This window comes from the organism of the source record quoted next (assembly GCF_019968955.1).
Source record: "MAG: Porospora cf. gigantea A chromosome Unknown PgA_NODE_49_length_54602_cov_337.021, whole genome shotgun sequence".
NCBI classification, from domain to species: domain Eukaryota; phylum Apicomplexa; class Conoidasida; order Eugregarinorida; family Porosporidae; genus Porospora; species Porospora cf. gigantea A.
Window position 1 is genome coordinate 27,329 of NW_027151729.1, and position 27,274 is coordinate 54,602.

The 27,274-nt window shown below is 52.7% G+C and overlaps 20 protein-coding genes across 31 annotated transcripts; 7 read left to right on the forward strand and 13 right to left on the reverse strand.

The window, feature by feature from the left end:
* Positions 1-47: 47 nt before the first annotated feature.
* Positions 48-1,557, reverse strand: KVP18_002617 (uncharacterized protein; the record flags this gene model as incomplete). Of its 2 annotated transcripts, XM_067953648.1 has the most annotated exons (2): positions 48-1,454; positions 1,483-1,557. In XM_067953648.1, the coding sequence occupies 2 exons, from the start codon at positions 1,555-1,557 to the stop codon at positions 48-50; spliced, it is 1,482 nt and encodes a 493-aa protein (XP_067808176.1). The 2 variants fall into 2 exon arrangements, with proteins under 2 accessions (XP_067808176.1, XP_067808177.1); XM_067953649.1 differs by lacking the exon at positions 1,483-1,557 and having other exon boundaries at positions 48-1,319.
* Positions 1,558-1,627: 70 nt separating this feature from the next.
* On the forward strand, positions 1,628-2,425 carry KVP18_002603 (uncharacterized protein; the record flags this gene model as incomplete). Its single annotated transcript, XM_067953629.1, has 1 exon — positions 1,628-2,425. One exon carries the CDS (start codon positions 1,628-1,630, stop codon positions 2,423-2,425), a length of 798 nt encoding a protein of 265 aa, XP_067808158.1.
* A 137-nt stretch (positions 2,426-2,562) lies between these two features.
* Positions 2,563-3,222, reverse strand: KVP18_002593 (uncharacterized protein; the record flags this gene model as incomplete). The annotated part of the gene is made up of 1 exon (XM_067953603.1): positions 2,563-3,222. The coding sequence occupies one exon, from the start codon at positions 3,220-3,222 to the stop codon at positions 2,563-2,565; it is 660 nt and encodes a 219-aa protein (XP_067808133.1).
* A 67-nt stretch (positions 3,223-3,289) lies between these two features.
* On the reverse strand, positions 3,290-6,600 carry KVP18_002607 (uncharacterized protein; the record flags this gene model as incomplete). 2 transcript variants are annotated; one of them, XM_067953633.1, is made up of 4 exons in its annotated part: positions 3,324-3,351; positions 3,384-6,109; positions 6,165-6,456; positions 6,485-6,600. In XM_067953633.1, the coding sequence occupies 4 exons, from the start codon at positions 6,598-6,600 to the stop codon at positions 3,324-3,326; spliced, it is 3,162 nt and encodes a 1,053-aa protein (XP_067808162.1). The 2 variants fall into 2 exon arrangements, with proteins under 2 accessions (XP_067808163.1, XP_067808162.1); XM_067953634.1 differs by lacking the exons at positions 6,165-6,456; positions 6,485-6,600 and having other exon boundaries at positions 3,290-6,133.
* A 30-nt stretch (positions 6,601-6,630) lies between these two features.
* Positions 6,631-7,487, forward strand: KVP18_002608 (uncharacterized protein; the record flags this gene model as incomplete). Of its 4 annotated transcripts, XM_067953638.1 has the most annotated exons (3): positions 6,923-6,986; positions 7,014-7,176; positions 7,208-7,487. In XM_067953638.1, 3 exons carry the CDS (start codon positions 6,923-6,925, stop codon positions 7,485-7,487), a joined length of 507 nt encoding a protein of 168 aa, XP_067808167.1. The 4 variants fall into 4 exon arrangements, with proteins under 4 accessions (XP_067808166.1, XP_067808167.1, XP_067808164.1 ...); XM_067953637.1 differs by lacking the exons at positions 7,014-7,176; positions 7,208-7,487 and having other exon boundaries at positions 6,631-6,930; XM_067953635.1 differs by lacking the exons at positions 6,923-6,986; positions 7,208-7,487 and having other exon boundaries at positions 6,998-7,180.
* Positions 7,488-7,709: 222 nt separating this feature from the next.
* Positions 7,710-8,607, forward strand: KVP18_002598 (uncharacterized protein; the record flags this gene model as incomplete). Of its 2 annotated transcripts, XM_067953615.1 has the most annotated exons (2): positions 7,710-7,932; positions 7,961-8,607. In XM_067953615.1, 2 exons carry the CDS (start codon positions 7,710-7,712, stop codon positions 8,605-8,607), a joined length of 870 nt encoding a protein of 289 aa, XP_067808145.1. The 2 variants fall into 2 exon arrangements, with proteins under 2 accessions (XP_067808145.1, XP_067808144.1); XM_067953614.1 differs by lacking the exon at positions 7,710-7,932 and having other exon boundaries at positions 8,101-8,607.
* Positions 8,608-8,669: 62 nt separating this feature from the next.
* On the reverse strand, positions 8,670-9,767 carry KVP18_002609 (uncharacterized protein; the record flags this gene model as incomplete). Its single annotated transcript, XM_067953639.1, has 1 exon — positions 8,670-9,767. One exon carries the CDS (start codon positions 9,765-9,767, stop codon positions 8,670-8,672), a length of 1,098 nt encoding a protein of 365 aa, XP_067808168.1.
* A 41-nt stretch (positions 9,768-9,808) lies between these two features.
* On the forward strand, positions 9,809-10,840 carry KVP18_002612 (uncharacterized protein; the record flags this gene model as incomplete). Its single annotated transcript, XM_067953643.1, has 1 exon — positions 9,809-10,840. The coding sequence occupies one exon, from the start codon at positions 9,809-9,811 to the stop codon at positions 10,838-10,840; it is 1,032 nt and encodes a 343-aa protein (XP_067808171.1).
* Positions 10,841-11,075: 235 nt separating this feature from the next.
* Positions 11,076-11,552, reverse strand: KVP18_002614 (uncharacterized protein; the record flags this gene model as incomplete). The annotated part of the gene is made up of 1 exon (XM_067953645.1): positions 11,076-11,552. One exon carries the CDS (start codon positions 11,550-11,552, stop codon positions 11,076-11,078), a length of 477 nt encoding a protein of 158 aa, XP_067808173.1.
* Positions 11,553-12,213: 661 nt separating this feature from the next.
* Positions 12,214-15,129, forward strand: KVP18_002605 (uncharacterized protein; the record flags this gene model as incomplete). Its single annotated transcript, XM_067953631.1, has 1 exon — positions 12,214-15,129. The coding sequence occupies one exon, from the start codon at positions 12,214-12,216 to the stop codon at positions 15,127-15,129; it is 2,916 nt and encodes a 971-aa protein (XP_067808160.1).
* A 54-nt stretch (positions 15,130-15,183) lies between these two features.
* KVP18_002602 (uncharacterized protein) lies at positions 15,184-17,025 on the reverse strand (the record flags this gene model as incomplete). The annotated part of the gene is made up of 1 exon (XM_067953628.1): positions 15,184-17,025. The coding sequence occupies one exon, from the start codon at positions 17,023-17,025 to the stop codon at positions 15,184-15,186; it is 1,842 nt and encodes a 613-aa protein (XP_067808157.1).
* A 94-nt stretch (positions 17,026-17,119) lies between these two features.
* KVP18_002594 (uncharacterized protein) lies at positions 17,120-19,640 on the reverse strand (the record flags this gene model as incomplete). Of its 3 annotated transcripts, XM_067953606.1 has the most annotated exons (4): positions 17,120-18,111; positions 18,323-18,490; positions 18,519-19,527; positions 19,557-19,640. In XM_067953606.1, 4 exons carry the CDS (start codon positions 19,638-19,640, stop codon positions 17,120-17,122), a joined length of 2,253 nt encoding a protein of 750 aa, XP_067808136.1. The 3 variants fall into 3 exon arrangements, with proteins under 3 accessions (XP_067808136.1, XP_067808134.1, XP_067808135.1); XM_067953604.1 differs by lacking the exons at positions 18,519-19,527; positions 19,557-19,640 and having other exon boundaries at positions 18,224-18,455; XM_067953605.1 differs by lacking the exons at positions 17,120-18,111; positions 19,557-19,640 and having other exon boundaries at positions 18,460-19,485.
* A 50-nt stretch (positions 19,641-19,690) lies between these two features.
* Positions 19,691-21,376, reverse strand: KVP18_002589 (uncharacterized protein; the record flags this gene model as incomplete). Of its 2 annotated transcripts, none has more annotated exons than XM_067953594.1 (1): positions 19,691-21,376. In XM_067953594.1, the coding sequence occupies one exon, from the start codon at positions 21,374-21,376 to the stop codon at positions 19,691-19,693; it is 1,686 nt and encodes a 561-aa protein (XP_067808125.1). The 2 variants fall into 2 exon arrangements, with proteins under 2 accessions (XP_067808125.1, XP_067808126.1); XM_067953595.1 differs by having other exon boundaries at positions 19,691-21,340.
* Positions 21,377-21,439: 63 nt separating this feature from the next.
* On the reverse strand, positions 21,440-21,931 carry KVP18_002611 (uncharacterized protein; the record flags this gene model as incomplete). Its single annotated transcript, XM_067953642.1, has 2 exons — positions 21,440-21,770; positions 21,795-21,931. The coding sequence occupies 2 exons, from the start codon at positions 21,929-21,931 to the stop codon at positions 21,440-21,442; spliced, it is 468 nt and encodes a 155-aa protein (XP_067808170.1).
* Positions 21,932-22,097: 166 nt separating this feature from the next.
* KVP18_002613 (uncharacterized protein) lies at positions 22,098-23,123 on the forward strand (the record flags this gene model as incomplete). The annotated part of the gene is made up of 1 exon (XM_067953644.1): positions 22,098-23,123. One exon carries the CDS (start codon positions 22,098-22,100, stop codon positions 23,121-23,123), a length of 1,026 nt encoding a protein of 341 aa, XP_067808172.1.
* A 63-nt stretch (positions 23,124-23,186) lies between these two features.
* On the reverse strand, positions 23,187-23,642 carry KVP18_002621 (uncharacterized protein; the record flags this gene model as incomplete). Its single annotated transcript, XM_067953656.1, has 1 exon — positions 23,187-23,642. One exon carries the CDS (start codon positions 23,640-23,642, stop codon positions 23,187-23,189), a length of 456 nt encoding a protein of 151 aa, XP_067808183.1.
* A 213-nt stretch (positions 23,643-23,855) lies between these two features.
* KVP18_002599 (uncharacterized protein) lies at positions 23,856-24,860 on the reverse strand (the record flags this gene model as incomplete). Of its 3 annotated transcripts, XM_067953617.1 has the most annotated exons (4): positions 23,929-23,988; positions 24,018-24,366; positions 24,395-24,634; positions 24,661-24,860. In XM_067953617.1, 4 exons carry the CDS (start codon positions 24,858-24,860, stop codon positions 23,929-23,931), a joined length of 849 nt encoding a protein of 282 aa, XP_067808147.1. The 3 variants fall into 3 exon arrangements, with proteins under 3 accessions (XP_067808146.1, XP_067808147.1, XP_067808148.1); XM_067953616.1 differs by lacking the exons at positions 24,395-24,634; positions 24,661-24,860 and having other exon boundaries at positions 23,856-24,281; XM_067953618.1 differs by lacking the exons at positions 23,929-23,988; positions 24,018-24,366; positions 24,395-24,634 and having other exon boundaries at positions 24,657-24,860.
* A 12-nt stretch (positions 24,861-24,872) lies between these two features.
* On the reverse strand, positions 24,873-25,538 carry KVP18_002620 (uncharacterized protein; the record flags this gene model as incomplete). Its single annotated transcript, XM_067953654.1, has 1 exon — positions 24,873-25,538. One exon carries the CDS (start codon positions 25,536-25,538, stop codon positions 24,873-24,875), a length of 666 nt encoding a protein of 221 aa, XP_067808182.1.
* A 124-nt stretch (positions 25,539-25,662) lies between these two features.
* Positions 25,663-26,139, forward strand: KVP18_002616 (uncharacterized protein; the record flags this gene model as incomplete). The annotated part of the gene is made up of 1 exon (XM_067953647.1): positions 25,663-26,139. The coding sequence occupies one exon, from the start codon at positions 25,663-25,665 to the stop codon at positions 26,137-26,139; it is 477 nt and encodes a 158-aa protein (XP_067808175.1).
* Positions 26,140-26,805: 666 nt separating this feature from the next.
* KVP18_002604 (uncharacterized protein) lies at positions 26,806-27,146 on the reverse strand (the record flags this gene model as incomplete). The annotated part of the gene is made up of 2 exons (XM_067953630.1): positions 26,806-27,044; positions 27,074-27,146. 2 exons carry the CDS (start codon positions 27,144-27,146, stop codon positions 26,806-26,808), a joined length of 312 nt encoding a protein of 103 aa, XP_067808159.1.
* Positions 27,147-27,274: the final 128 nt, after the last annotated feature.

A 27,274-nucleotide genomic window follows, 5' to 3' on the forward strand; every position in this document is an offset into this window, starting at 1 on the left:
CTCCAAGTTGTTCTTGTTCATTCGAGAGCGTTTCTAAACCAACAAAGTCACATGTCTGGACGTCTCTCGTTAACACGGTCTACTTGCTGCGCTTTCTGGAACTTTTCCAACTCGTTGCGCAGACCAAACTCGCCTTGCAGAAGTGAGCCTGGAGGAATTCGATGCCCAGGTGTGACGCCCTTAAGCTGCACAACCAGCTCATTCTGCTCTCTCAGAGTCTTGAATACTCGCATAAGCCGCCCTACGCTCTGCACCTTCTTCCTCAACGCGTCAGCACGCTCCTTTGTAAGCCCGGTCTCTTCGGTAGGCGGGGCATCCGCGATGGGAGATGCTGGTTGCTGCGATAAGAAGTCCTGCACCTCTGGGGGGAGGACGACGTCGGAGACGTCGTCGAAGTCCGCTCCGGAGTCCAAGAGGCCGTACAGGAGCTCAGTTACCTTCTCGCTAACAAAGGGGATGGACCAGGCAAAAACATCCATGAAGCAAGAGAGGTGGTAAGGATGCGGGCTGAAATTAAACTGCTGGATATTCAAAGTGTTGTTCTTAAACTTTAGAACAGCGGCCTTGTTGTTGTAGACGTCGCAGTAGTTGGGAGCCGAAAAGATCGTGATTACAGTAGGAAATCCAGTCTTCATATTAGTCTGATGCATCTTGTATCCCTCCAACTGCGCTTCGTGCGCCCTAATAACCGACAGCAGGTTGTTCTTGTCCAAGAACTCTACCGCAGCGTTGTAATAGAAGTAGAAGCTGCAGCCGCGTACATCGTTCGGTACGTAAACCTCCTTCGTCCTCGCGAGGACATGCTCCTCTTTATCTTCATCCACAGGGTCGGCCCACAGAAGATCGCAGAAGAGTCCGGTTCGGGGTGGTTCCTGGAAGCGATTCACGCCTAATACGTTGTGAACAGCCTTCAAGGCGGGGGACAGACCCCCGTGCACAGCAAGGAACTTGTTGTTAATGGTGGCGGCCAGAGGGAGGTTGTCGAATGCTTGCATGAACGCCGTGTAGACCTCCATGTCGTACTTATGGATGCATTCATGTCGAAAGTTGAAGAAGGCGGTCATCTGCCTGCACTCGTGGTTCCCTCTCAACATGAAAACGCTCTTCGGGAAGTTCATCTTCAAAACGAACAGCAGCAGCACTACCGGGATTGAGAAGCTGCCCCTGTCGACGTAGTCCCCAAGGAATAAATACTGAGTAGAGTCGGGCTTTCCTCCGACATCCAGCAGCTTCAAGAAGTCATAGTACTGCCCATGAATGTCGCCGACAACGGTGATGGGGTCCTTTAGCTTCAGCAAGTTCGGCTCTCTTGCTAGCATATTCGTCACCTGACTGACGATGTACAGCACGTGTTCCTTCGCTATCCGTCCCTCCCTTCTTAGGAAGTCACGCAGCAGTGGCCAGTCAGGAGGCACAGTTCTGTCGCGCGGGAAGAGGAGTTCCTCCGCAAGAGGCTGTGTTATTCATCCCCCAACAGCGCACTTTATTTGGGGGCGCGTCCACCTCGGTGATGACACGATCCTTGTAGGGGTCAGGAAGCATGTCTGTCAGGTCCATCTACAAAATTCAGTGATTAAATTATATAAGAAGGGCCACGTTTATTATAAGGTGCAGATCAGATTACCTCATGGGAGGAGTTTGCTGCGCCGGACGCGACGATGCGAGCGCGAAAGCGACTGCGAAGGCCCTCACTAAGGACAAGCGCAGTAAACAGAACGACATAGCACTGTTTGACGAGGCTTTCGTTGCATCCGACGTAAAGACAATGGTGAGTCTGTTGACATCGAACACCAAGTTCGTGCCGTTAGAAGGCAATTTACATCCGTGGGCTGCGCAGCCAAAGACTGTAGGGGCGCTCGCCATGGCTCAGCTATCAATAATGGCGTCGAAAGAAAACGCTGAGGCTCTTCGTGTTCTGAAGCAGAAGGAAACGCTGCAGGTGATTGTCGATCTTCTGGCGTCTGATGACCTCAGTCGAGCTCAAGGGGCCCTCGTATGTTTAACACTGCTGACACAGGACGGGGCGGTTTGTGAGATCTTGGCCTCATCTACATGTATGGAGCTGGTGGTGCCCAGGATGGAGTCGGCAATTGATGGTGAGCGCTCCTCGGCGGGACAGGTTTCTCGCAACCTGTACTCGAATGTCTCCGGCGATGCTCAACGTACGCGTTTTGTGCATCTCGACGGAATTTCGCGTTTGCTTGGTTTGCTCGCGCCTGGACCGGATAAGGATGCAGGGTACACGCATTTGGAGGGGATTTACCATTTCGAAGATCTGTGCTACCCTGATGGAAAGGAAGTGGCCTCCATTGTGGAGGAAGTCCTTAAACATCCAATCCTAGCTGCCCTGGAAACATTGCAGGAAACCAGCGACGAGGAGACCACTGATGAAATAAAGTATCTCCTTGACAAGCTTTCTTCGTGAATTGGTGTAAACCCAGCATATGCTGCAAACGAAGATTCATAAAGGCAATTCACATTCTAAAGGTACATCACCTCTCACCTCCTAAAGGTACTTCACCTCTTCACATCACCTCTTCACATCACCTCTTCACATCACCTCTAATTCGGTTGCCGCATGTAGGGGGCGAGGCAGGCCGCAAATTCCGCGGTACTGTGGGACTGCACATACACGGTGCCCTTCCCAGTGAAGGAGCAGGCGAGGCCCTCTCCACCGAACATTGACGACCGGAAACCGCCTCCGACCTTTACCATATCGTAACTAACGCTGTGGTCATACGCCAGCAGGTTGGTATTGTCGACTACCATTGCCTGGGAGTGGTCCATCGTGATGGGCTTCACGCTGCCGAAAGCGGCTACCCATAACGAGGCGTGCCCATCTGCTTTGTACTGCTTCATAAGCATGCCACCATTGCTAAATATGCCCTTGGTGTCCACCACTGATGAGCTGGACACATTGGTTGTGTGCGCCAGCACCTGTCCTGCCTTGATGTTCAGCTTGGCACCGTGGCCCATTGGCATCTCTACGATGTCCCCAGGAGTGGAAGCAGCCAAACAAATCCAACCACCATGGGAGCCTGACTGAAATACGTTTCGGAATTGACCCTTCATCATTTTCAACTTGCTCGAGGCGCTGGTTTCTTTAAGACTGACACCGGACATGGCAATCATAGCTCCTGGGGTGACTGATACAGACTCCTGAGGCTCTAGTACCAGCGTCAATGTGGTGCCGAAGGGGGCGTTTTCAATGGTTCCTCTCATTTTGCAAATTTGTCCCTTTTTCGATAAAACTCTTACGCCATCATTAGTTTTTTAACACATTGTGTAACTACCGACTCCGAGACCTTCGACGTCGGTCACGATCAACTGGTCTGGGACTCCGTCTTCTGTCTGTTGCTTGGTCCCCATACCGCTTTTCGTACCTGCTCCCAGCGTAGCGGTCCAGCACCCTTGGAGGACTTCGTCGGTCACTCCTGGCCTCAGGTCGGGTGGAGCTGGAGTACAGGCGCTTTTCTAGATGGTCACGTACGGACCGCACAGCGGAATGTACACCCGTTTGCTCCAACGAGTCAGCCAGAAGGCTAGCTACAGGCTTCGCGGTGCCGAAGAAACCTGAGCGGGAGGCATCAGAGACAGGAGTTACACCTCCATCGGCAATTGTCGGAGTGCCAACTGTCGCTCGATGTTTCTGATAAGCCTCGTTGATGCTCGACATGGGGTCCACTTTCTGCGGCATGAAGCTGTGACCATATCTGGAATCGATCTGTGCTTTGGTATCTGGAACCTGAAACGGATTCTGGTCTTGGTCCACGCTAGCAACTGCCGAATCTCCTATTGCAGTCATCCACTGCGCGAATAAGGCAGTTTGCGCCGCAGGGTTTGAGAAGATGGTTTCCGAGTTGTCCATCGTGTATCCTTGCGCATCGAAAGCCTGCCCACCAGTCGTAAACGCTGCCATTGCTCCCGCGTTGTAGGTGTCGTTGGTGGCAAGGCTGCTGCTGTCCTGCCACAAGGATTGCCAGTTGGTTGCTGCCGCCTCGGTGGCGGTGGTGGATTTCTGTTCGTCCTTGTTGACCTCGGTCCAGGCCTCCTCAATCGTGTATTCAGAGTCAGGAAGGACCTCCCCAAGATCAAAGGTCTTCGCGGCAATCGCCTTCATTCGAGACCAATCAGTGCCCACACAGACGGGTATGAGCTCCATCACAGAAGCTCCGGCTTCTTCTGCAACCGGAATATAATGTTGGTCTAGGCACAACGCAGCACGCTGCCTCTCAGTAGAGCAAGCCACCAGCGCGTATCCGTCAAAGCATTCGGTGCTCACGATGCCATGCAACGCCAGAGCGCCGGAAACGTCCACCTCAGAGGTCTTGGAGAGGTGCTGCGCCAGAGCGCTGCTCAGCTGGGCCTGCGTGATGCCGGTGGGGGTGTTGAGGAGAAGCGCGACGAGTCTGCAACGCAGGCCAATATCGGTTACGTCTGCTAACTGCGCCTCATCAGGCCAAACAGCAGGCTCTCTATGGAAGGTGGGAGGAGTGTCAACCGTGCAATCGATAGGGTCTCCGGTGTACATCCATGGTTTCACAACCAGGAACCCGAAGAGACTCGACTTTCGATTCTGGCACATCCACGTTAGGGGCAGCGCGATAACGCCGACTCTGAGAAGCATGTCTCTGGCGTGCATGTCATGAAACGCCACCACGACGGAGGTCGGGGTCTGCACTTGCACGTTGGCTATGTGTGGCACCGGAAGTCCGGCAATCCGCAGAGATTCCTGGATGTAGAGCAGCGTGACTTCCGCAGACCAGGAGGTTGGCTTGTTCGTGACGATCAAACAGAGACGCTTCTTGAGAAGCACCACCTTGGCAGCCTCTTCGATGTCTGTGTTGTCTCGTAGGCAGCTGTGAAGGTGCTGGTTGACCTTGTCGATGGTGAGGTCGCAGCTCCAGGTCCAGAGAGGGTCGTTAGCGATTTCCAGGGTCACCTTCGGAGGAATCGTGATCCGGTAGTATGACTCCACTGGCGGTATGAAGGCGGAGAAAACGACGAAGTCTGTCTGCTCTTGGGCGTCAGCCATGAGGGCCAGTGCGCGTTGTGGATCCTGCTGCACGTAGTACGGCTGGTTGCTCATGAATTGCGCCGGCTTGGCCTTCTGCCAATCAGGATGGACGTAGAGAACCGTAAGCAGAAGTAGTCGCTTTGCGGATATTTCGTCACCGCACGCGAGTATAGCATGATCTCCAGCCATTTTACAGGTGATGATCGAAGGAGCTATGAATCCAAATTCTTGCTCCAGGATCCATAAATTACGAGAGAGATGCCCGATTAATGTGCACTCATCCCACGACGGAGCAAGTCCTTCGACTTTCACGCACAGACGACTTAGCAGGGAACCATGTACTTGGTCTATCGACTGCCCCTCAGGCCACCATACAGGATCCAACCCGTCAAACGCTCCAGTGGATGGGAATGATTGTGCGAGCTCCTTGCTGTAGCGCAGATGGCCAATGGCCCAAACTGGAGGCGCGTCTTTGCAGGTGCCGGCCCATTGCCCACTGAACTCGGATAACCCAGGAATCTTATCGAGTTCGGCTTTACGTTCAACAGATTCGTCCTTCATTGTGTTCGGTACGTATTGTCGAAACTGCAGCGCGGATGTCTGCACGGCAGACAAGACGCCTGAGGCCGACTCCGAAGGTAGCTCCAAGAACGGTGTTTGGATTATGCGGCTGACAGAACGCTCGTCGCCCATGCATACAACCGCCGTGTTCTTCTCTGGAAAACTGACGACGTCAGCCACTATTGGAGGCTGAACCCCCTCACTGACTGCCGCTTCGTAGAACTTGTCCCGCAAGTACCGGAAGAGAGACCCTACGTCCCAGGTGGCAGGCTTGTTGTCAACCACTACACAGAAGTTGAACTTGACCTCGTCACCAACGGTAACGAACTTCTGGCACCAGGGCCATCGGGCGTTGGTTCCCGTCGGATAGGGCGGTAGGCTGACCTCGGAGCTCACAGTTAACTTCTTGATCTGGTTGATTTCCGCAAGGACGGACCCCAGCGGAGGAGGAACGAAGGAGTACATTGAGTGGATAGGTGGCGGGACGTCCAAGCACTTCAACACGGGTTCAACCAAACGGACCGTATACGGCTGCGTTACCATTAGAAGGATCATCACTCTAGAATCACGGCTTACTTTCACTTACCTTCACGACCAGGCAAGGCGAACCTAAAAAGGACCGCTCACCCGGGATCTTCTGTGTCTCCACGAAACGGTCTATACCTAACAGCCACGCCGAGTTGATAGGTATTGCCCGCAGAGATAGCAACCTGCGCCGGCTGGGTATGTCCGAGCATATCAGGACTGCAGATGCAGTGCAGTTCACTGTCTCGTTTTGCGGTACTGCCAAACAAGAGACAGCCGGCGGCATAAGCCGCATCTGCCCAAAGTAGGTCGCCAGCATATGCTGTAGGAAATACGCCAAGTATGCAGAGTCCCTGAGTGACAAGTCAATGAGATGCCCACCACGATGCTGGCTTGTTCTTCACAAGCACACCATATTCGCAGCGAACGTCCATGCTAATGGATGCGAGAGGCACTGTCGTACCCCATGAGTCCGTTGACTGCTCGCCCTCTGACATGCACCAAATGCGTATTTATATTTGTAACCAATGCAGATTTTTGCGTGGTTTCTGTTCGTGGCGACTTCAGCAGTTCGTAAAATGATGGTAGAAGATGTATTGGAAATTGCCGGCAATCCTAGCCGACGCTTAGACGTGCAAGTTCTCGCTGACGACGACAAGGAGGACGTCGACATTGGAGATATCCTCACATCCGTTGATAGTATTCCACAAGATTCAATCGAGCTAAGCAGCAGGCTCCGCAGCGCCCCCGACGAACGCATTCTACACGAGATTGTCAACGACAGGTCTGGTTACGTAGAAAACGAGCGCGACTTGTTTAATGAGTAAACTTTTGCTGGCAGTGGCTTTGACCGTCGCTTTCGACATGTCCAGCGTGCAAGATGGTGAGTGACCTATGAGGGCGTCAGCAGATGTAGAGAATCTCCTGGACCAGAAATTTGACCATCTGCTGTTGCAGGTGGAGCCCCAAGACGAAAAAGCATACGATGAGATGTCCATCATCGACACATTCATTCAAGACGGTGTGGAGCCCAATCATGTGTTTCAAGCGAGGAAAAAGTTCAGAAGAAAGAAGTGATTTCCCGTTTTGTCTTCAGCGCTCCAGAAAAGACCGAATTATTGGGACGGAGGGAACAATGCCCAAGCAGTGCTTCGACCTTAAGGACTTCGTCCAGAACAAGCTGATTAACCGGGCTAAGAAGGTCATAATTGTTCACACCAAGAACAAGGCCACTGGCAAGCGTATTGTGAAGATCAAGTCACGAACGCCTTCTTATCTGTACACTTTTGTGTGCGATGAGAATAAGGCCCGCAAGATCGAGAGCGCAATTCCTGCAGGAATTGAGAAGGAAATCATCAAGGGAGGCAAGAGACGCACTAAGTGACTGTAGAAACATTGTTCTATTCCTAAAACCCAGATAATGACGTCGGAGGAAAGCTTGCGTAGACAAATGGAGTTCTATGTGGGTGACTTGTTCCGATACACATAGCTCAGCGACGCGAACCTCAGCAAAGACAGCCATGTGAGAGGCATTGCTCTGACACGTGAGGGGGAGGCTCGGTGGATAGAGCTCCAGCACTTCTTGACGTTCGGGCGATTGCAGGCCATGGGCGCTACGGTAGCCTCCCTTAAGGCCGCATTAGCTCGCTCCAACACGCTAGAGGTGCAAGACGAGTCAGTCAGAAGGCGGACTCCGATTAAACTGCAGTCGCAGGAGGCATCTGACGCCTCCACCCTATGGCTGGGAAACTTGCCTCTGGCATTTTTGGAGGAGGTCGCGGGGAAGTTGGAGGTTCCAGGAGGCTCCTCCGCGACTCATACAGCTCTCGGTGAAATTTACGAGACCTGCTCATGCAGCTGACTTGCTCTCACCGTACGGTCGAGTGGCGCATGTATCCGTTCCTAGATTCGCAGACACCAGGAAGTTCAAAGGATTCGCCTTCGTACAGTTCGAGGAGGAAGCCAGCGTGGCAAAAGCGGTGGATGCCTTCGGGGACATGACATGGGAAGCTGTTATAGAGGCCAGGTGCGCCTTGGAGCCGACGCTGTTTCCTAAGGACGTATCAGACTTCCAGAAACGGAACCAGCTGAGTCGTGCTTTCAAAGTAAAGAGCATGCCTGAGTTCAGGAAGCATGTTGCACAGACCAAGGAATGCACTCTCCCAGTTCGGAAACCAAACCATAAACGGGCTAAGTGTGAAGAAGAAGGGGCTCCTCGACCCTACCGAGGCGGGCGTGTAGTGTTCAAACTCACGAATCTGACGCCTCCTGTTTCGGAAGTCAGCATTCGCACCCTGTTTTCGCAGTTCACCACGTTGGCCTATGTGGATTTGGTTGGACCCTCAGCCACGGAGGGGTACATTAGAGTGTACACGGCACAACAAGCCGACCAGCTGGAGAAGTTCGTGACTCGATATTTGACAAGCGATTTTTTGCTGTTGGGTGGAGCACCTTGCGGCCTTGAGCGCCTTTCAGAGGAAGACGAGAGGAAGTATCGGCAGTGAATGAATATTTCATGTGTTGAACAGAGGAAGACGGGAGGAAGTATCGGCAGTGATTGACTATTTCATATGTTGAACCGTGTTCGAAGACCCCGAAATATATTCCACCTTAGCTTGGGAGGGGTGCTAGGCTCACCGTCGGAGGTCATAAAAGACACCGAGAGAATCGCCGAGTCGAGGCTTTCAGGCATTTCTTCATGGACCTGCACCTCCACGCTATCGGTGGACAGCACCAGCGGTGCGTCAGCTGGTTCGTGTGGAATGTCGTTGGGGTCAAAGAAGGACTCGGGTTCCTGGCTTCCCTGGCTCACTAGGCGAATAGCTCTCAGGCGGTGTACGGCGGTAGCAGCATTCGGACGCTCCTCGGGATGCGAACTGAGGAGTTCGCAGGTAAGACGGCTCAACATGCTGCCAGAACTCTCATGGGGTGATTTTATCAAGCAGGAGGCGACCTCGGAGCACATTATCTCAATCGATGCGTCAGACGATGATGAGATTAGAGATCCTAGACAGAATCCGAGGTTCCACATATCGCCGCTTCTCGAGAGAGGCTCCTCGACAGGCCTGTGTGGAAGCAGGAGGTACCTTCGTTTTCCTAAATCCTCGACAACACTTATCTGGTGCAGTGTGACGTCGCTGTGGACAAATCCGGAAGCATGAATTGCCTGAAGAGCAATCGATACATCCAATGCAAGCTGCAAGTAGTCCTCGAAGTCGAACTGCACTTCGATAGGATCCACGTCCTGGAAGAAGACCAAGTGGCCGAATATCAGCAGCGCCACCCCCCACTGACTCCCTGCCCGACCCCTCACGCGAGTGCCCACTGAACTCCACACCAGCCTGATCTCTGGGAGCAACTCAATGTCCGCCACGGGAAACTGCCGTATGATTCGTGGCGCGCCTTCCAATGCCTGCAACGAAGTCTCAACGCTGGAGCCGCCTAGAGAATTACCGATCACTAACCACTGCAGCCTGGCTTCCTCGAGTTCAAGGTACACGATGTCGGCGTCTATCTTCTCAGCTATTTTTTGGATGCTGGAAGGCACCAGCTGCCCTTTCGGAACGAGTAACGTACATCTTGAAGTTCTCAGTACAGTGCAGTTGCCCGTCTCAAGTTGGGCTTCAATGAGCTTCTGATCTAGAGGATGTGAGGGGAGAAGCATTAATTGGCTCTTATTTAATTGACGCGGAATTAGTATTTTTGATGTTTAGGATTTTCTTGCTCGCCGCAGCTGCATTCGCGGGATGCAAGCGCAGCGTCGATCTGGTTCACATAATGAACAAGACCCCGATGAGGTCTGCGAACCGGAAAGTGATGCATAATTGCCTCACTTCCTTGCAGTCTAAGATAGAGGCTACCTTTGATGCTGTACACTTCGGCGTCGCTACCTTCACAGACAAACCTCTACCTTGGCTTGGGTGGGGTTTTGGGGAGGTTGGCTCAGTAGACAGCGACTACTGTTACCGTCTGATGAATGCCCTGGGGCCTGATATGGAATTTGACCACGTCATGCAGTGGAACATGCAAGGTGGAAACGACGACGCTCAGAACGTGCTTGGAGCCATGCTACAAACCGCCAGAGACCCAGATATGGGCTGGAAACATGATACGAAGTTCGTGCTGGTGACTACGCAGTCTACGACACACTTCCCAGGTGACGCTCAAGCGAATTTGATTGCCTGGAATCGGTCATGGGGTCTCGACGAACACCTAGACGATGATCCTGACACCGTTGCCCCATCAAGGTATCCTTCCCAGCTGGCTTTCATGCCCAATTGCATCAAGGAGGACTACCTAGAACTGGGACCCAAGATTGTAGCACCCCAGAAATACGGACGTCTAGTGCTTGCCGAGAAGGGTCGAGCCGAGAACGTCGAGCGCTTCTGTGGTCCCAGGTTATTCCCATACATCAAGCCTCACCACGGCTCCGTAGAGAGTAACGATGACTGCGAGACGCTTGATTACCCATCCGCAGCGCTTGTAGGGCGTGCGCTTAACAGCAACGGGATCAAACCGGTAGTCGTTGTCAGCGAGACGGGCTACGACTACCTCCAGTGGCTCCAGTGGAGTGGCGTTTGCTCGAAAAGCGCCGAAAATGATGTGGAGTGTCTGAAGGAGTACTGGTCTCGAGTTATGGCCACTGTGGGAGTCGATGACTACCTGGTCGTCTGTGCAGACGAAGTGGATGCTGCGGATGTCGTTTTGGAGTTTATGAAACGTGTGGCACGTTGTTAATGTTGAACGTTTTCTAGCGTTTTAGGGTTTTTGGAGTCATTGCGAGCTTTTCACAATACAGCTGGTGTCTCATAACAACCTTCAGAGGGCGTATCAATTGAATTATCAATTGAATTATCGTCCTTGGCCAACGCCAGGCAGCCAGTGCAATGCTCTACGGCTGTGGATAGGAAAGGTGTGTTAATGCTAATGTTTCGGAAGCGTTTATTCTTTTCATAACTAAAGTTCGTTTCGTTCAGTCGAATGTCATATTCTGGTAGGTAACGTCCTCCTCTAGCGTGGCTGCTTTCCTCGCGAGATTATCAGCCACATCGTTTCCAGAATCACCTCGATGACCGTAGACGAAGCGGAAGGATACACGATTGCCTAGACCTGCCTGCAGAGCAACCATAGTCAAAAGCAAGTCCTTGTTCTTCACAGGAGCTCCTTTAGCAGTACGCCACCCGTTGAGTTTCCAACGCGGTATCCACTCCTCCATGGAGTTCTTTGCGTAGACGCTGTCAGTAACAACTTCGAATGTTCCGGCCTTCTCGCGAATTTTATCCAGCGCAACGATGATGGCGTAGAGCTCTGCACGCTGGTTTGTTTGCAGCGACCCTGGAAGCCGACCACGGCAGCCTGCACGATCGGCGGGAAAGTAGACGCCCCATCCGGCTCTAGCTCCGATTTTGCCGTTACCCAGACAAGAGCCGTCTGTGTACACGCTTGGCATTTCGGAAATAACTGAGATTGTTTAGCAATCAAACATCTCAAATCTGTGATTCTCTCTGCAGTCAGACGCTCTATCACGGGTCCGACACTGAGTCTGAGTTCCGAATCACATACAACACACAACTCCGGTGAATCCCTCTACAGTCACTGGATTGTGTCCTGTCGACATAATGGAGGTAGAACTCAACTTTCCCTCATGGTAGTCGCTCACGTTTGCATTCCCTCAAGTAAAAGGTTTTCTAAAATGTGTATTTTTCATAATCGAACCTATGAGAGTTTCTACTGATCAGCCCATATCCATCTCCGCATTGGCCCTAGTGTCGTCATACGGACAAATACGGAGGGACAACTTCTCTTTCGATCCGGACGCTGGCGACGTCTTCAGTTCGGCTACATTATGGAATGCTGACTCTGATAATGGATTTCCGATATCGCACTGGGAGCCATCCACTGCGAGACCCCCTCAGAGATACCCTCAGAGACCATCTCAGAGACCCTTTCCAAGACCATCTCAGAGACCATTTCCATCTCAGAGACCCTTTCCAAGACCATCTCAGAGACCCTTTCCGAGACCAGATCAGGCAACACGACAAAACTCAGGAAGACGCTTTGGTGCGAGGAATGCTCGAGGTCAGCCACAATTCAATCGGCCGCCACGATCCATGGGACAAGCGAGGCGCCCAGAAGAGTCATCCGTCTACAGCAAGAGATCACACACATGGATACCAGCCAAGGAATTTGCCAGCAGCCTGTCCCACAACAGTCTAGAGCTCCTTCCGCCGCAACTCGCCACGCCGCCGCCGGTGAATGAGGCCACTCGATATATCAAGGAACTGCTGGCGGTACCCCCTGCAGCCTCCACGGTTCTGCCGGTGATGGCCCCTGCGGCCTCCGCGGTTCTGCCGGTGATAGCCCCTGCAGCCTCCACGGTTCTGCCGGTGATAGCCCCTGCAGCCTCCACGGTTCAAGCCCCAGCCTCCACCGTTCAGCCGGTGATAGCCCCTACAGCCTCCACCGATCTGCCGGTGATACCCCCTGCAGCCTCCACGGTTCTGCCGCAGGTGACAGAACAAGATTCAGTCAGGACTTCGGCCTTCCCTGCAGATCTGGATATGTTCAACGCGCCCACCCTGAAAGTCGTGGTCCTCGACTCAAAGAAGCCTGCTCCAACGCCGACTGCGGATTCTCGTCGCCGCGTCCCCGAAAGACCCTACCAACGGCAAGCAAGTATTGTTTGTGACAACGAATCCATCTTCGACAACGATGCTTTTCCCTCGTTGGCAGATGGTGCATCTGTGGGGAAAAGCAGCGATTCGAGCGGCAGTGGGTCAAGGGATGACCGCAAGACGCCGAGCAGTACACTAGGTAAAACTCGAAATGCTTTTAAGGTGAAAGCTCCACGAGCACGGCAGCCTGCAGTCAGACCTAAAACAACGGCGGATTCGACAAGTGCTTGGACAGAAAGCATCGGAGCGCCGTACACACTCTCCTCGTGCCCTGCAAGAGCGCAAGCGCTGTTATTCCTTCTGAAACGGCTCAAACATCCAAAAGCAGAATCCACGGACTGGAAGGCCTTCAAAGACGAGATATTACCTACGGAGGAGCTTGAATCTTCGGATACTCGGTGGGTCATCCAGAAACAGCAGCATTGGAACGAAGTCGAGTGTCTCGTCCGGACATTGGGTCTTCGTACTGATCCCGCTATAGTTCGAACTGACCAGCGCGCGTACGACACCGACCGACTTGGGCCCCTGCGGTTTAAGCTGCCCTTTGACCTAGAACTGCAGCAGGACGAGCTCCGGCGTCAGGAGAAGAATGTGATTCAAGCAAAGAACCGACGAGCTCGGAGAAAACAGGAGCAAGAAACCAACGAACTCGGATTGAAGTTGAAGGCGCTCGAGGCTACAATATCCGCCAAGAAGCAACAGCATGAAGAGATGCTTACCGATATTAGAAAGCTCATAAAAGAAGCCCATCCTGTAGTATTGGAAGGCCAATCCCAAAGCCTTCATCGCTTGTGCAGCAGGATGCTGCCCGACCTCCACAAGGCTTTCATCGAACAGGTCCAGGTGAAGCTTACCAGCTGTGCCCCATATCGAGACAAGCTCGCCGCTATGGCCCTTGGCGGTTGCTCTGACCTTATGGAGGTCGTGTGCAGTGTGGTTGAACCGGCAGATTGGGGCGTTTTGGCTGCTTGGCTGTCGGGACCAGTGGTGGTTGACGACTTCGCCAAGGGTATCAACGAGCACGAAGCCATTGCTTTTGTGGAGACTCTAGTCAACCAGGCACCGCATTTGCTTACGTTGAGCATGAAGCCGACTACCGTGTTGCCAGCTGATCCGTCCTCAGAGTCTGACTTGGAACTGAAGCTTCACTCCCTGACTACCTCCATGCCTGACGCGGGCTCCTTACTAGTCTTCCAGCTAACTCGGCTCCTCGCCCACCTCAGTAACATTCAGGTCCTCCACCTGGACCTGGCAGCGGAGCTGCTTCAACAGGCGTCCATGACTGATGCTCACAAGGACGGCGTCCGATGGCACATAGACGAGGCGTTGAAGCTTTGGCGCTTCGTAACTGAAGCAGGCACCCGAGCGAAATTCATGCAGAGCGAGCCACGACGCGGGGCGCTGCCCACCGGCAGCTTTCGGCTCTACGTGCCGTGGCAGCATCAGCCGTCCTCTAGAGTCTTGCTCACGTCCGCTCCAGGCCTGTCAGAGCCTGGAGATGTGGACGCCGAGACGAGCGAGGCCAAAACCGCGGCACTTGAGAATATCAGAAGTCAGTGGTCCAGTTTGTCATTGCATTTCCTGCAGAGTGATCAACGCAAACTGAAGAAGCTCGTGGCCAGCTACCACAACCTCGTGCAGGGAAACGATTCCGCTCGATTATTGTACCCAAGAATAAGGCGAGCACTGCAGATGGCAAAGCCCGGTGCTTCATCTGGACTGGACGCTGACGCTACCCACCTCCGGAAGACCCTTGCGCCGCGGTTCGCTGAATTGGTAGATGCTATAATCCCGCTGAACGGTGATATGCCTCTAATCAGCACAAATCCCTTCAGAGGCTACCGACCTCACTGGAAGTGGACCAAGAGCTCAGCCTCCGACTACAACGCCGCTTGCGAGAAGGCTGATGTTGAAGATGCAAATTATCTGAGGTTAGGACTGCTGCCGACGGCGCTGGTGAATCGCACCTCGGCGTCTGTACCTCGTTTAAGCAGGCATTTAAGGGGAAATGATGCGCAAACGCTTGAGGATGCCGAGGAAGTCTTCCGAAATATCTTAAAAATGCATCCTAAGCGTGGTAAGACTTCTACCAGAGAGGAGCTGGAGTCATCAGATGAAGCTCCTTCGCAGGTTACGATAAAAGTCGTCGATTCATATCTCGCGCATAGCACAACGAACGAATGGGCCCTGACCCCCAGCGGTCGTTTCCGGATTCCCGAGTCCTTGAAGGATTGTCTAATGTCGTCTAAAATCGTCTTCGGGGATAATTTCAACAGTCCGGATGACGATGAGTGTTTGGGCCGAGAGCTGCAGTCTGTTATGGGCCCCACAATCAAGATAACTAGTTCATGATGTATGAAAAAACGAATAGTCAATGATGATGAGTAAACAAAAACTACTAAAAACTCAAACTTCGGTCTCAATGGCTTCGAACTGGTAATCTACCAGCAAAGTAGACGATGGGTCCTGATTGACTTGGCTAGGCTTCGTGCGTCTCTTAGTCATGACGACGCAAGAATACATTATGACGCCAGAGATGACCACAAGCACAACTCCAGCGCTGCCGACGGTGATTACCAGTACATGCTCAGGTGGAGCCGTTGTAGTAGTGGATGTGGAGGTGGTCGTTCGGAGGGGAGGGGGAGGAGGTATTGTGGGTCTGCGGGTCCAGACTGTGGGTGAAGGCGACGGAGGCGTGTCTTCCTCACTACGGGCGTACACAACAACAGTCGGCTCATATCCAACGTCAGAGGTGGATGGCTGGGTGGCTTTCTCATTAAGGGCGGAGAGATCCTGCACCAATGCCTTGGCTGTCGTGGAAGACTCACTCGGAGCAAAGTCAGAGGTCGAATAGCTTTGGGTGGAGTACCCGCCTGCCTCGCTAAAGTACTTCACGGCTTGAACTGCCCCCGCCTCGATGACTCTCGTCACCACTTCAGCTGTGCATTCCGCAGCGTCTTTGATGAGGAGTACGGAGGAGACCTCGGAAAGTCCGCTAAGAACCTCCGACCAGAACTCGTGGAGGCAGTCCGCCAAATGTTCGTCCAGATCGGCCCACCATTGCAGAGGTTGGGCAAGACAGCTGTTTAGGTCGAAGGGGCACCTCCTGCGAACGTTGGGACAATACGAGGTCATTCCTGCCCTGAGAGACCTTAGGACCACAGCGGGGTCCTTGGGAGGCACCACTGCAATCACAGGTATCACACCGCTGGTTGAAAACAGCCTTCGATACCTCTCGTCGGTGAAATCAGGATACTCTGTCTCCACACAAGTTCCTTCGTCCTCGTCGTAGGAGTACTCTCGAGCTTCCCCCGCACCCTTGGTGATGTGGATGGCATCGTTGGCCCATTCAAAGAACCCCAACCATCCCGCATCCGCCGTGTAGTCGAAGTTTTCGGTGCAGAAGCGTTGCAGCCATTCGTCAACCATAACCGCGTTGTTTGGGTCAACATCCCGAGCCAGCTGCGATTTCTGCAGCCCTTCAATGAGTGACTTCTGCCACGGAGCAAGCTGCCAGGCGTTCGGATCAGTGATGTCTGGAGACGGCAAGCCATTTGCGTCATGGCAGCGTACTAGGAGTCGGTAGGCGCTAACGCCATCTACCGTGATGTCGGTGTCATGGTACCGAGCCACCACTGACATTGAGTCGAAGCTGGACTCGCTACTAATGGAAGAGCGAACGTCTTCAAATGTTCCAAACCGCCGATGGAATGTCTCCAGGGCGACATGTAAGCTTGGTGATGTGGATGCCGAGTGGTGGCTGAAACCGTCGGTGACCAGAACTGCAAGCCGCATGCGGCTTTCACGCGGCGTCTTCCAGTGTGAACTGTCCTTCGCCGCCAAAGCCAGAGCGCCAAGCTCGTTATTCGGCAGATCTCCTCCTAGGACTTGGGGCACAGAGGACCAGTCCACGTTGGATGCAGACTGTAGCGGGTGGCAGTTTCGGTAGCAGAAGTTCGGATCAGCGAATAATCCAGATGCCAGGCTCCATACCTGACCTTTGAGGGGGGTGGGCTTGTCCCCAAACACTGACAAGCCGTACCTAATGTCACCGAATTCCTCTAAACGGGAGAGCATACGGGAAACCATCTCGGTGTCCGTGCTCAACTCTTCAATAACGGCTGAGAAGCCTCTGGTAGCTGACTGAACATGAACGATGTCCAAACCCTCTGACGGACTGCTGTGTCCAAAAAACACGTCAACAAAGTCGGTAAAGGCCAAGGACGCCAGAATGAAGAAAATGCTCATGACACACTAAACTACCGTTTAACTGATCAAATCCACGTAATCCCAAAGAAAAGCACACAAAGGGTGATTAGTCGCATTGAAATCGCATTACGCATTAAAGTTCTTCGTTTGTGAGATGGGCCACAGAACTCTTATCCTCCACGAAAATGTGGATGTTGAGGGGAAACTGGTCATAGTGCGTGCTCGGAATTAGGCCATACTTCACACAGTAGTTCTGAGCGTGCGCATCAGTGTCCCACGTGGCCGGACTTCTGCAGTACTGCATGAAGGCGCAGGGGTATGCCACGCCGTGCCATCCGGGTAGCTGGAGGGCTGAGGGCAATCCGACATGCGCATTGCTGAGGTACTGGAGATCGATATCAACCCCCTCAGCAGTAACAGCGAAGTCGAATTTAATGTAGTCGAACGTCAAGATGGACTGATCCGTCCAGTCAGCGTTCCATTGGGTGAACCACTCAGGTGCGTAGTGGATGATACCTCGATGCTCCACTAGCAAGTCGTGCTCGCGACCTCCATCACCAGATTTTGTTACAATCTGATGTCCTCGAGGACAGCGAGGAAAGCCAGACTCGATGATCCCAGTATGGCATGGCAAACGAGCAATGGGGTCGAGACCTGCGGCGATGTTTCTTGCATTGACACGGTTCTTGAATAGGTCAGATGCGGCTCGATCAAAGTTATGAGGAGAAGCAAAGGCCACGAGGTCAATTTTCGATCCGTTGAACCTGTCTCCCAGCCACAGAGACAGCACGTTAGCCACGCCGCCTCCTAATGAGTGCCCACTCACAACGAATCGTAGTTCCTCAACGGTGCAGCCCCGAGACATCACATCCTCTACAATGTAACTTTCCAGCTGTGGGAGAAGCCCTGAAAGTCCAGACCAGTATCCCTTAGACACGCCGTGCTTCTTACCCGTGGTGGAGTCGATTCGTGGTGACAAACTTGTCTCGAAGTTCATTCTCCACTCGTACATGGAACCGGTTCCTCGTATGAGAAGGGGGACGACACACTTGTTTTTGCCCTCGGCGAATTTCGTCGGGTAGACGTTCTTCAACGCTGCGAATAGGGGAAGGTTCTTTCTCTTGGCTGAAACATGTAAGAGAGGAGAATAACTTGACATTGGACTCAGGTGGTCGTTGTCATCCGAAATCAGGACAAGGATAAAGAAATCATCATCGTCAAAACCCCCTTTCCTTACCTGGTCCATGAGACATAATGAAATCACCCTCCTCCTCCAAGGCGAAAACCATGTCAGTTCTCCAGCCTGGGATTAAGCTGCGCATTGAATCTAGCCCACACTGGTACGCTCCATTGGCCCAGGAGCTGATCTTTGTAACCCCATCGAACAGGTGGAAATAAGCGATACCTTCGGCCTCGAGCATGGCAGTGTACATTGAAGGGGGGAGTGACGTTTCCAACTGCTCAGGCATTCCCTCAGGGAACTGCTTCAGAAGGTCCGTAAATTCTGCATGAGACCGCCAAGGGAGTCTCACCGAGGTCTACGTAATTCATGGAGTTCAATCCTTCAACCTCTGCCTCCTGCCCCAGGCGCTGATATGCGTCTACAGCGATCTGGCTGTCGCACGGCTGGAAGTTCTCGTACGTCAGAAAGGGAACGTCATCCAGTTTGCGCGGAATTTCCTCCACAGCCCAGGACTCAGGTATGACCTCCTCATTCTTGATCATAGATAAGTTTGGGCAGTCTTTGTTAAAAGAGTCGGAGTAGCTGCAGGAGAGCACCGAAAAGACCACGTCCATTAGCGTACACATCGCCCATTCGCTGTCAACATCCATATCCCAGGAGTACTGTGCAGCACGGCAAGAGGCGTCGGCGAAGTCATAACTCGGGTGCCCCGTCAACTTGAAGTCCGCCCCAAGCTTGCCGGCAAACGGTTCGAGCGCGTTGAGTTGGAACTGGAGATTCATAAGCCCGTCTATCCATTGGGCTAGAACACGGCTCGATAAGAACAATTTCGTTGCATCAGGCAGAGCGTCAATGAAACCCGGCACAGGCGTAGGGACTACAGGTATGGTAGGGCCTTCTGTGGTCTCGCCACTGGGATCAGCAGTGGTCGCAGCGTAGGCTGCCTCACCGACCACATACTCGAGGGCCATCTGGGTCGCTTTTGGGAAGCCGCTCCGCTTGAAGTCCCTCGATTCTACAGCCCCGCCGACCTGCTGAAAGATCGACAGCATGGCGTGCGTCTGGGCAAACGTGCGAATCAAAAGTGGTAGTCGCATATAATGTTTGGGCATCGATTCATCTCCAGGCATAGCTGCGATCTCATTATCAAGAGACTCGACCATATTGTGGATCATCGTAGTCAACGCTGATTTCCGTGCCTGAGGACCATACAGGTCCTCCGTGTCCTTGCCACTGGCCATCGCGCCAAAGCCAGAACCATCCATGCCTAGGGAGCGTAGCAGTGCCCCTGTCATGCCTGCCTCGCAAAAGGGCATGGGAGGTGTGGTGGGGTGTGAGAGCTGGCTCACTGCCACTCGCTGAGTCACGTTTACACTATTTGACTCACAACAGTCGCAGGTGTAGCAGGGCTGACGTAGGCAGGTAACTCTGCAGTGGCGCTCAAGGCCAGTCCTAGAAGCACGAGACGCATATAGATTATTTACTATTTTCGTGTGGTTTTATCAAAATCAGTGGGGTAGTCTACTTCTGGAAGTTAGACTGCATGTAAGGGCGCGTGTGTTTAGGCATGGCCTGGTTCTCGAAAAGAGGCTGGAAGCCCCCTTGGAAATCATTGTTAGGCTGAAAATCCGCCGCTTGAGGGTTGAATGATGACTGGAAATTGGGGCTGAAACTGCTCGCACTAGGGTTAAACTCCGAGTAGTTCGGAGTTGGCTGCGGGTACTTGGTGGGAGGTGTCAGGGGGACCGTTGGAGGCAGATATCGGGAGGAGTCTTGAAGAAGACTGTGCAGGTCTGATGCGGTGTGGTTCCAAGGGCGGTCGCGCTGGGGCTGCTGCGGTTGGAAAAGCTGCCGGATTTCCGATTCGCTTGTTTCATGTTGGTGGTAGAGTTGTTGTAGTTGCTGAAGTTGTGCCATTTGGTGTTGTTGTTGCAGCTGCTGCTGTTGTTGCTGTCGTAACTTCAACAGGATCATCTGTTGTTGGATTTGACTTTGACTTTGAGGCGGCGCCATGTGATGCTGTTGCTTCAGTGCATTCAGCATCTTCATCTGATCCAAGGACGGAATCTGTGATACAGGCGGAGCAGTTGACGGGACCGGACCCAGATTGGCCAGGTTTACGTTGTTCTGCCCAGTTTGGGCCAATTGCTGGGCGAAGCTACGTTGGAGAGTTGCGATAGGTTCGGCAGCCTGGAAGGCCTCCGGACGCTCCTCCTTTGGTTCCGCGACGTCTTCTTGCCGTTCGACGATAGGGGCTGGAAGCTTCGAATCCTCAGCTTGGAATCGTTGTAGTGTGGCCTGTAGAAGGTCGAGGCGTTCCACAACCAGAGCGTTACCGTTCCAAAGGGCAGATCTTTCATTCAAGACTCGAGGTAGGCTAGTACGCATCATTTGCCGACCACTGGAGTGGCCCGCGAGTGATGTGTAGCAATTAATGATGTGCAGCACAACTGTCTTCGATTGCGTTGCGTCCTCCAATGAATTGGCGGCCGTTGTCAAAACCGACATCGTGGCCCAGATACGAAAATCGTTCTCTGTAATATAGCCAAAGCCTTTAGCATTGGCCAGCAGCTTCATTAGAATGTAGATTCCGAGCGTCCTAGAGATGTCCGTAGAAGCTTCAATCACTCTGAGTACCTGGAGGTATATCTCGGTAGTCACGAGAGCCTGCACTACACCATCGTCATCCTCGTTGTTAAACAACTTGCAAATGACACCCAGAGAGGCGACCTTCAGAGTGCTATAAGGCTGACATGTCTGCGGGAAGTTGAGGAATATAGATACTAGGAAAACGATTTTCCCTAAGAGGAAATGCGGCCGAGTTTGGGGATGGCTGGCGACCTCCTGAAGCAACGCCAAACAGTTGCAAACGTCGGTGGCGTTTTCTTCGTTACACTCCACAGCAGCTAGGCTGGGGTAGACCTTCAGGATCTGTCCCACCAGAATGAGCATGGTGCCAGGTGTATACCAGATCAGAGGAGCTAGGGACGTGTACTGCTCTCGGTGGCGCGCAAGCTCTGCGAGAGCAATTCGCATCCGCCTAGTGTCCTTGAGGGCGTCGAGTAGAGCAAAAACATTGCGAGGGACCATTGCCGTCGCAGGGAGCAAGGACCTCGGAAAGCCCTTCACGTCCAGGTGCTCATCAGCCATACGCGGTGGAGGAGGCTGCATTGCCAGATTCGACTCCGAAATCAGATGCTGAGGCATAATGCCCTTTTAAACACAACCCATCAGACACATGATAGCCGAAGGCTGTTTTGGTCACACAAGTTAGAAAGTAACACCACCCTTAGCCTTCTTATCTCCGCCAAGCTCGAAGTGCTTGGTACGCTTCAGAGTCTGGTATCTGCGGCGCTTGCACTTCGTACACTCCAATCGCAAGTTGATCTTCTTGGTGGTTTTTGCCTTCTTTCTGAGAATTGGTCTCGTTTGTCCTCCATACCCCTTCTGCTTCTCATTGTACCGCCGGTTGCCCTGAGCAAGCATATTATTCTTGCCCTTCTTGTACTGCGTCACCTTGTGAGCTGTATGCTTGCGGCAGTCCTTGCTGGCACAGTATGTGTTGCGGGTCTTGGGAACGTTCACCTGGGGGATGTTAGACCTCGCATGTAAGAGAGCGACCTACCATTCTCGTGTGTTGACCTGCCTCAGCAGGGCGAAAGTCCTCATTTTTCGTCGCCGTTCTGTCTCCATGAACTTTATGTTTGGGTTGGTTATGGATGAGGTGAACATTGCTAGTGCGCCACAGAATCCGTAGTTCATTTTTTCGATGTATCACTTCGTTCTGCGATCATCTGGTGAACATTGCAAGTGTGAGAGGAGTTTGGCTGGGGCGGTACATCTGTTATAACAAAACACAAGTGTCCTAAGGCAAAGTCATGGAGAACAGAAATCTCCAGTAGGTTTAGAGGCTGTGAAGTTCAATCGCATGTTTCGTGGGTTATCTCTCATAGCGGCGGTAGTTCTCGCTCAGACCTGGCGTTCAGATCACTGCTGGCCTCGTAAGCCAGCCCGACTCCAGATACTGTGGCTAGTGGAGTCTTGTCCGTTCGTACATGAAAATCGCATCCAACTCGTCAAGGGGATAAAGCACGTCATTGAGCAAGGGAAACCTCTTAAGATCAAGCTGGAGCATGGTATGGCTTTCTTTGGAAGGAAGGGTATTGACACGTTCGAGAAGATGCGGTCGATCCAATACGGTCCTTGGGTGGCCGAGAATGACTTCGAAAAAGCCACCACGGCCCAAGTCAATGCCACACGATCCGCCTATGACGGTATCGCGTACGGAATAATCAAAGAGGACCTTGGTTGGGACTGGACTGATGTCACTCACGAGCTAGCCCGTGCTGTTGTAATGCTGGTAGCCTCGCCTGATACCTCAAGCGCAGACGTAAATCCGCCGGTTCCGCCCGGTGCAAACTTCGAGGCAGATACACTGACACCCCAGGACCCCGACACCACAAAGTACCCTACAACCACGGACCTTGAGTGGCTGCTGCTGGACAGGCCTGTAACGCTTATCGTCGACGTCTTACCAACAGACTCCACCAACGGCTTCTTCTGGGACACATTCAGGAAGCAGATGGAGGCCAAGAGTATGCCGGTCATCGTATTCAACGCTTCGAACGACCTCAACGTCCATACCCCCGTGTTGAGGTTCATGGACAATCTCAATTGCGATGAAGGGGGGCTGACTGTATTCCGTGCTATTTTCTGGACGTTTCTCGCAATATCAATCTCCGCAGTTGCCTTTACAATTATCATCCTCGCTACCTCGTGTGGGAAGAACAACCAAGATCATCTTATGAAGTTCAAGGCTCATCAGATCCGAATGCAAAACGTTTTCCACCAGTCTGTGGCCGCTTTCGACCCGGCCATCCTTACTAGAAAAGCCTGTGAAAAAAGCGCCCCAAGTCAAGCACCGTCGGATTATGGGGGTTGTTGTCATCGATAAATGGAGAAAGGTGGTCTCTATGAAACCATTGAGTCGACTCTTCCGCCGTTCACCATCGGCATCTTACTTGGACTTTGGCTTAGCCTTCTTGGGTGCGGGCTTCTTCTTGGGAGCAGTCTTCTTGGGAGCAGCCTTCTTGGCTGGCTTGTCCGCCTTCTTAGACGCAGGCTTCTTCGCTGCCGGCTTCTTGGCTGCAGGTTTCTTAGCAGCAGGTTTCTTGGCGACAGCCTTCTTTTTGATTACCTTTTTGACTTTCTTCTCCTCCCGAGCAGCCGCTGGAAAGCGGAACGACGCCTTCTTCTGCACCAGCACCTTCTCTTCCACCTTCTTCTTCAGTACACCCCGTAGTCGGGCCTTAAAGCCGTTGTCCTTCGAAACTTCCGGGTACGCGGTAGATACGGCCTTAGATATGGCGATGCTTGACACATATTTCGCCGCCGGCACCTTCAAGAGAGTTGCTTTCACCCTATCCCAAGTGCTCAGCTTCGCATTCTTCTTGACCATCTTCGATATTTCCATTTTGGCTTTTTCCAAAAGAATGAGAGACAAAATTTATTTCTGGTCCTCGTATCGGCCTTCAGAGGTAAATATCTATGATTTGTCAAACACGGAAGATACGCGGTTGAACCATAACATGTAACCAAAGGTCCTCTTCTGTCAGAACGCACCGCAGAATGTGCCCCTTACGAACAGACAAGAAAGAGAGTTTTAACCGATTGCCGGTGAATTTTATCAGCAAGCAACGACATTTGTGAGAGAAGATACGCGATTTGAGGGGATACACGAACCGTATGCGATTACAGTCTCATGACGTTGCGAGTAGATCACGAACCAGCAGGTCGTCGATGTCTTCATCAGTGCCGCACTGCTATGAGAGACCCGGTTGAGGCTCACCTCCAGAGTGCTCGATCCAGACGTTCGAACCAGAACCAACTTTTCTCGCCGCGTGGCTAGCGTATTGCCAACCACGACGTCGAGGTGGTTGGCCTGCACAGACCGGCACGCGAGCTGCAGTAGTTCCGCTTCGTCGGTGACTAGTTTGAACCCGACGATGAAGGCGCCAGGAGACATGAGGCGCACTTCAGAGATGAATTTGGGCACCGGTCTAAGGTGCAACACGAGGTCATCCTCCGTGGATCTCAACTTGTGTTCTGGCATCTCATCCAACGGTACATAATAGTCCGAGATCGCCGCAGCCAGGACGATTACTGGGTTGAATTCTCGCGTGCACCTCAACGTGAGACTGAATGCACGTATCGCTTGGTTCTCACTGCAAGAGCCCTGCGAACTCTGTAACGGAATCGAATTCCAGCACGCACAGAGACGTTCTGAGACTGCGATACCTATTCACGAAGACAGAGAAGTCTCTACCTTCGGACAGAGCCTGCACGAACCAGTAGTCTTGTACATGTTCAGACTTGTCACCCGGCAATGTGTGGGGGTTGACAAGCGGAAGTCGACTTCCTTTTCGACTTATGAACACGACACGACATCCGAGATCCAGACAGCGACTGTTTGCTGGGGTCCATGAGCTCACTCAGCCATGTTGGCCCCCCGAGTGCCAGTCGAGAAATTGTCTACGAAGTGCACGGTGTTCACTTCTAGAGGTACTGCAGTACCTCCAGAAGTGATCACCGCGAGTCGTGAGGAGGGCGATGTTGCCTCTAGGAAGTGCGCCAACCTGGCGCGCTTCGCCTCCGGTGTGGTGATTTGGTTCTTCGTGAGGAAAGCCTCCATATTAGGGAAATCTTATCTCAAGCTTGGCTTGGCTGCTGCCTGTAGGATTTGGCCAGCTTCCAGCGACTGAAGCCGCCATCTCTCTAGCTTGTACGAAGCTGGCAAATCTCGGACTGGCACAGTACGATGCTCCGGGAGCGGAAGTGGCAAATGGGAGGGTTCTCGTACCAGTGAGTTTAACGCGTGCAGCGTGGGGAGCGAAAAGCTATCGAGGCGTCTATGCTCAGCACCGGCAAGGTCCCCAGCCACACGTCGTCGAGCGAACCACTTCAGCAGACTCCCATCCTCCATAGAGAGCAGGTCTCGGGTTGTGCGCTGCTCGACCCAGTCGGTGAGGTTCAAGTTGGACCACCGCTCCTTTTGGGGTGGGAACCCTGAGTCCACGGGTGTACGTCCTGGAATATCCGACCCTAGAGCGTTGAGGATCTCGAAATCCTCCAGCCAGACGTCGAGGTCAGAGAACCGAGCCCAGACCTTGCGTGAATCCACGACGTGCTTCGGTAGTAGCGTCTGGGAAAACGACGAGGGAGTCTGAGGCCAGCGAGTGAGACTTACTGGTGCTGAGCTGACAATACGTGGTGTGCCGTTAGTCCTCGAGTCTTCTGTGGATATGATCGGTGTCAATTCTATGGCCACCGTCCGCAATTGCTGAACCAAAAGAGAGATGGCATCTGACATCTACTGAAATCTCCTAATTAGGGTCGTTCTGTATGAAAGATACTAAAAAAATTCGAGACACAGTCCTTAGGGTCAATGTGACCTGGAATCGCACAGCGCAAGGGTATCATAATTTGGCTATTCTATGTTGAGGCGCGGCGCTGCCGGCATTCCTCAGCGCAAACCACCTCCGAAACAGCAGAACGAATCGATGGTGGTGCAAACCACCATCGATCAGGACTGGGAGGAGGTCGATCGGTTCGTGACTCAACAGCAGAACGAATCAGACAATGCTCGATGGATGGTCGAGAGCGATGCTATTGCTCAGGCGTTGGACCAAGAAGACCGAACAGCGAAGGAGAAGTTGGCTGAAGAGGCAGAGGCGAGAAAAGTTGACGTGCGTGAATTTTTGGCGGCCCATGGCTTATCAGACGAGGCCTACGACTGGGAGCTCGACGCTGGCGACATTACTAAGGACCAGATGCAGTCCGTTATGAAGATCGCAAATATCGACTGCCTCTCACCCATCAATTCGGATGATGAAGTGGTCTTCGCTGAGCTATTCACGGACTCACCTGACATGCTCCAGCTACTGAAGACAGCTAAGGAGAATCAGCTTTAGTTTTGTCAAGGATGATAAACCCAACAGCCTTTTCAGGATGCGTATGGGATACGAAGTAGCCTCGCAGTGCATAAAATCTTAATGCTGCTGCGTTGCTGGTCTGGACTGTGAGTCTTGTGTAGAGTAGGACCTCTGGACCAAAATCCTCCACATGCTTCAGTAACCGCGAGCCCAGTCCCTGACTCTGCCATTCCGTCTGGATCTGGATCTCGAGCACATACGCCACAGGATCCCCTTCATCCACACACAACTCCACCTGCATGAGGCCAACAAGCTTCCCATCTCTACGTATTTCCACAAACTCGGCTGTGTGTGGCAATTGGGCTGCTCACGGTCCTTCTCCAGGAACTGTTGCCTTTTCTCTTCGGCGTCCCAAGCCTGGCCGCTGTCCAGGTATACACCTTCCATATTATCCCTAGTCAGAGATATGTACTCCGCCAATTGGGACTCGGATGGGTGCTGTGTGACTCGTTCCCCTAGCACACGCTATCAGGAATTAGTTGGTAGCCCTCGAGTCTGATGCCATACCATGAGCGTTCAAGGTCTGCTCGGAGGCTCTGAAGCATAAATTGCAAAAAGCTCACCTACCAGTACAGTTCCCACGGATACTTTGACTACCAGAACACTTTACCACAACAGTTCCCACGGATGTATGGACTTTCAACACTACGTGTAAAGGGATTCATCAATCTCCGCTGGAATTGGATCAATCAGCGTCTTCAGTTCTTTTTCTATCTTGTACATGTTCGGATTGTCAGCGGCAGTGACAAGATTGACAGCAAGACCCAGGTGGCCAAACCGACCTGAGCGGCCGATGCGATGTAGATAAGTCTCAGACGTTCTGGGGAAGTCGAAGTTGATGACTGTGTTCACCGTCTGGACGTCGATTCCACGAGTGAATAGGTCTGGATTAACTGAAGAACAAACACCTTACCGGACGATACCAGACAACGGCAAGCTCCGTTGCGGAAATCGTGGAACACTCGATTTCTTGCCGCTTGGGGCATCCTAGCATGGATGTAGAAGCAACTGAAACCGAGCTCAGAAATTTTCCTAGCCAGTAGTTCCACGCGATTCACACTGTTGCAGAACACGATGGCCTGATTGATCTTGAGCCGGTTAAAAAGAGTGTTCA